This window comes from Talpa europaea (genome assembly GCF_964194135.1).
Source record: "Talpa europaea genome assembly, chromosome: 9".
Classification (NCBI taxonomy): Eukaryota; Metazoa; Chordata; class Mammalia; order Eulipotyphla; family Talpidae; genus Talpa; species Talpa europaea.
In genome coordinates, this window is record NC_140076.1 from 11,938,871 (window position 1) to 11,944,461 (window position 5,591).

The following is a 5,591-nucleotide window of genomic DNA, read 5'->3' on the forward strand; positions in this document are numbered from 1 at the left end:
TCTCCTGTCTCGCCCGCTGCTCCCCTCAGCAGTGCATTTTGGTACCACTCTCTGTTCTGTTCCCCGCTCTGTCCCTGGTGAATCCTCTCAGCCTCCCGCGCATCTGGCCTGTAACCCGGTTCTTGTATAAATAAGATAAATCTTTAAAAAAAAGGTACTTAATAAAAAAAAAAAATTCCCGGTCTAAGCGACTGTTCCCCCAATGGAGCCTTGGAGCAAGCATTTCACCACAATTTATTTTCTGCAACTGCAGCCTGATGCACATGTGCCCATCTTATGGCTGGTGTTGATATCACCACCAGTTACAGGGTTTGGAGGTGAGCTCAGGAGCTCTCCAGCCCGAGCGGATTGCTTCCCAGAACTTGGGGAGGCGACCTAAGGAAAAGATCCCATTGCCAAACAAGGGGAGCTCAGGCAACTTTATCCCCGGCCTCTGTGGCAGCTGGGGAGTGAGGTTCCGGCTGTAGAGTCGGAGCGGGCTGCTCATGTTGGTGGCGTCATCCATGCCCTGCAAAGCACTGCCGTTCCTGGTGGACTGCACCATGCAGGTGCTGTGCTTGGAGGTGTGGGAGGCGGCCGTGCTGGTGCTGGTGTGGGAATAACTGGGGGGGTAGGGGTGGTCCTGCTGGTCCAGGCAGATGGAGTTGGCGGCTTGCTCCAGGTAGTTGGCTGCGAGCCTTGGCAGGCTCAGTGACGATTTGGTGCAGAAGGCGTTGGTGGATCTGTCGAGGTAGTTGATGCCTTTGATGATTTGGTCCAGGAAGGTGGGGTTGGGGGTGACTGAGGGACGATCTGTACAGGGCAGGCTATGACCAGCAGGTTTTCTGATCTCCCTGGAGTAGTTCATCAGGTGACTTGTCTCCACACACTTGGAGTTGTAGGGTCTGCCCATGCAGATCCTCCTCACTGGAAGTTTCGGGGAGCAGAGGTTGTAGGGTTTCTCTGAAGGGCTGTTGTAGCTGCTGTACTCCAAACCACCGGGGGTGCGGGGGCGCTTGAAGCTGTTAGCCCCGCTCAGGTTGGGATAGTGGGACCAGGCTGGAGTCCGGCCCTTAAAGGACTCAATGTTGGGACAGCCCAAATGGCTGTAGGTGTTGGAGCTACTGCCCTGGTGTCCAGACATGGTCCCGGCTGAGCAGGTAAAGCTTCGTGGCACTGAACTACTGTGCGTTCCCTGGAGCCTGGTTCCCTGGGCCTGGCGAGGGCAGAGTCGGGTCAGCATCCTCGGCTCCCTGCCACATTCCCCCAGCCTTTCTCTCTGGTCTTCCCTCTGCCTGTAGAGCATCGACACCACCCTCCTCCCTCTCCTCACCCTTCTCCAAGGTTTAGGGATTTTCAAATAGGACAACAGACACCCTATTCTTCAGGAGAGCACAAAGGTCAAGGACAAATCTCTAATGGTGAAATTCCAGGCACTGAGGTAGGCCTTTCAAACTAGTTGTCAACCCCACAGTACCGCTGATTTCAGTGTCTTAGAAGCGCCACGGTGCAGACTCTGCTCTCCGTGCCCAGGCCTTCGCTTGCGTCTTATATGTAATTCTCACCCCAAAGCAAGGAGGTAGCTACTATTCTATTCCTACTTGACAGATGGGGAAACTGAGTCTCTGACAGATGCCCTGACTCACCTCAGAACACATAGCATGTAAGTGGTGGCACCAGAGGGTACTATCTTGGGTGAGTTTAGATGACCCCTGAAAGACAATGCTATGTTGTCAGGGTGACTTTGTCTGTTCTCCCAGTCTGCTAAGGAAGAATTCTTATCATACCTGCTCTGCCCACCAGGATGGGGACACAGTAGGGAGAATTGAATGGAGAGGGACTCTTGTATAACTCTGTCACTAAATTGATCCTGAGTTTATGAACCCCAAATGACAGTGGCATTACAAATGCAGGTGGCGTTACAGGTCTACAAATGGGACTAGACTTGTGTGATCAGAACCTTCAAGTATGTTTGGTCTTGTTCCTCTGACAGTAGGGGCTCACCTCACCCACCCCAGGAGGGGAGCGGGCATCAGGATTCCTTCTCCTCCTGCACCCAAAGTGGACATTTCACAGGGACAATGGCCTGATAAGGCCAAAGAGAACCCCAATCTATTGAACCCTCTAACCCCAAGGTCCCTCGCTTCCCCAATACCCATGCCTACCAGAAGGAGAATTGACTTCTCTCCCCCACTGCTGCCCACTGGATGTGAATTTTCCACTTCTGCCTCGAGAGCAGAGCAGTATCTGAACCTGTCATACCCGGAGCACAGCTGCCTGTCTCGCCCAGCTCATGGCCCCTCAGCTGCCCTTGTCCTTTGGGTCTGACATGCGTGGAATGTCCAGACCCTGTCTCTTCCCTCCCTGGTCCCCGACCACCCCATCCCCTCCTCCGAGGGTCCCACAGCCCAGCCCAGTCCTCCCTGGTCACGTGGCCCCGGGCCCTTTCCACTCTCACTCTGTCTTTAGGAGGTAGATGACTCAAGCCCTCCACTTGCACTCCACTGGGGGCACCCTCACGAGTCACTCCAGACTGTTGGCCATGTCATAGAATCACGGAATCCTCTACCTGGGAGGGGCCTCGGGGGTCAACCCAGTCAGGCCCCCGCCCCAGGCCCCCATCCCTTTAAGTGCTCCAGGACAGATGGGTCCTATTTTTAAAATGAGACCGAGGAGGTGGGGATGCTTTCCAGTGTTCCCTGTTATTTTGGGGGTGTTTAATTATGCTAACTTAGAAGTCTAATATAACTCCTGTTGGCATCAATTACTTGTTTCTTCACTGGGTCAGTAGACATTCACCAAGTCCCCTGAAAGCGTCGTTCCTTTGAGTGACCCACCTCGGGCATGACTGCTCTCTCCCCTCCTGTCCCCCATCGAGTGACCACCAGAGCACGCTGAGTGCCTCGGGGCCCTGGGCTAGACACTGAGGATTCCTTCGGAAGTCCCGTGTCCTTCATAGGGGCTGATCCATAGGGGCCACTCAGCACATATTAATGAGTGAAGAATTTCCCCTTTGAGTTTAAGTCTTAGAGCTATCACCCTATCACAGCTGCAGCCTAAGTTCAATCCCCAGCCAGAGAGGTGACCCACAGGGCTCGGCAGACCCCTCCTGTCTCGCCCGCTGCTCCCCTCAGCAGTGTATTTCAGTAGATCTGTCTGTTCTGCTCCCCACTCTGTGTCTGGGGAATCCTCTCACCCCCCCACTCCTCTGGTCTGTACCCCAGTTCTTGTATGCATAAATAAATAAATCTTTTTTAAAAAGAGAAAGAAAAAATGTGCTTCTCCATCATTTTCTTCCCTTGAATACTGAAAATACACTTTCACTTTCTATTTTGGAAAAATGTTCAAACCTAATGAAACCATCTAAGAACATGACACCCACAAGCTCTGCATCCAGGGGCACTAATCATGAATAATTGCCACTTTAATGTCCCAGGCCCCAACACACACACACAGATTATTCTCTTTTTTAAAAATTATGCCTTTTATTCTGGTTCTTTTTTTTTAAATGTATGCATGCAAGAACTGGGGTGTAGGCCAGAGGTACAGGGGGTGAGAGGATTCACCAGAAAGAGTGGGAAGCAGGACAGGCAGATCCAGTGAGATACACTGCTGAGGGGAGCAGTGGGCGAGACAGGAGAGGTTTGCTGTGCTATGTGGGTCAGCTCCCTGCCTAGGGTTCGAACTCATACCCCTGCACCACTAGGAAGGCCCCATACAGATTATTCTTATTCTGAGAGTAACTTGCAGGCCTTGGCATCTTTTGTCCCTGAACACTTCTGTATCTCCTGTCTGCTGCAAGAACAAGGTCATATGCTTTCATGGCCACACCGCGATGACAGGGCAGTTAACCTTGACCCAGTAGCACTAGCTGACCTACAGCCTGTATCCACATTTCACCCACCCTCCCACTGCTGTTCCTCGAGGCATCCATTTTCCACTCCAGGCTCAGGCGCTGCCTCTTTTGCTCACGTCTCACCCACCTCGAAAAACTGGATCCCGCCTCAGTCTCTTTTATGAAGACAGAAGTGCCAGAGAGCTGTTCTGGAGAATGCTCTCTAGTTTGGGCTTATCTGATGTTTCCTGATGATGAGATCCAGGGTCACAAAGCACTGTAACACAGAACTCTCCTTGTGGGTCTCCCGCCCCATAATCACTGAGTGAAGGGCCTTCTGCTCTGGGGTGTGGTGGTTATGGTGACTAAAATAGGGAACCAAGAGAAGGAATCAGACCCCTCCCCACCTGCCACCCTGTCCCAGAAGAAGTGGAATGTGGGGGACTCAGTGGACCAGGGAAGCTGTGTCAGCAGTTCCCTCGTGGGGCCAGAGCCAGGCCTAGTTCTGTGCTGGACCTGGGCCTGGGGCTGGGCAGGCAGGCAGCCAGCCAGCGACAGGGCTGGGCCTCTGGGCCATTTGACCTGAAGGTACCCAGGCATCGAGATCACTGGCCGTTTCTGGCCTGGGCACTAAGAGCCTCTGGAAATAGCTCTAGGACAATTATTTCATGAAGAGTGTGCTATTCTCTTCCTTCCCAGAAAGCCAGGCTGGGTCCTCTAAGATCAGAAATGTCTCTTCCCAACCACTTCAGCTTCAGGGGGCCACGGAGGTCTTTAGGCCTACAAGGGGCTGGGAGTCTGCCCGCCTGGGGTGAGGTCAGGGGACAAACAGCCCCATCCCTACAGGGGGAGGGGTGGTTCTGTCCTCATGTCCTGCGTTGCAGGGCCCAGGCTGGAGTCAGGCGGGCAGGGCAGGCTGAGGTCCAGCTGACTCCAAGCCTGGGACACATGACGGTGAGACACCTGCCCCATCTCTTGCGCTGGCCCATCCTTGAGAAACCGTCACGGGTGGAGGGAGCACATACTATGTGCCAGAGAATCTGACATTGTGGGTGCCAGGCCCTTCACCCACACCCTCTCATTTAATCTTCACAGCACCCCTAAGGGGTAGGTAGTTTGTTTTCCAGAGGAGGTCATTGAGGTTCAGAGAGGGCAAGAGACTTGCCGAAGCTCACCCAGCAGCCGGCCTTATAAGCCAGACTTCTGGTTCTAGAAACTAAGGCTGTCCCCCGGTGGTGCAGCGTTTGAGTGCTGGGCTGCAAAGCTGCCCACAGCCTCTGTAGTGCCGGTTCGATCCCCGGCTGCCGGCGAGGGTCCCACATGGCGCGACAGACCTCTCCTGCCGCACCCGCTGCTCCCCTCACCAGTGTATTTCATCAGTCTGCCTGTTCTGTTCCCCGCTCTGGCTCTGGTGTATTCTCTCACCCTCCTGCGCTTCTGACTGTACCCAGTGCTTGCATAAATAAATAAATAAATAAACAATAGAAACTAAGGCTTAAGAGCTAAGTGAGGAAGAGGGTGTATCGCCCCTCCTCTCGGTGAGGACTCAGTGACTCTGTGAGCTGAGTGGCATTGCAGGGGTCCAGCCTGGAGACATAGTCTGGTGGCAGCTGGAATCCCATCCCCTACTGAGACTCTTCCGCTCCCACCCTGCCAAGGCCAGCTGCCTCTCTCACCTCAGCACTGCAGGGAGGGCTGCCAGGGCTCCTTAGCTCCATCCCGAACCAGCTGCTAATTGTGGGCTTTCCATCAGCTTTATCCCTTCTACTCTCCCCCC

At 53.9% G+C, this 5,591-nt stretch overlaps 1 protein-coding gene across 1 annotated transcript; it reads right to left on the reverse strand.

The window, feature by feature from the left end:
- Positions 1 to 292: 292 nt before the first annotated feature.
- On the reverse strand, positions 293 to 1,123 carry LOC311177862 (uncharacterized protein; the record flags this gene model as incomplete). Its single annotated transcript, XM_084244100.1, has 1 exon — positions 293 to 1,123. The coding sequence occupies one exon, from the start codon at positions 1,121 to 1,123 to the stop codon at positions 293 to 295; it is 831 nt and encodes a 276-aa protein (XP_084100226.1).
- Positions 1,124 to 5,591: the final 4,468 nt, after the last annotated feature.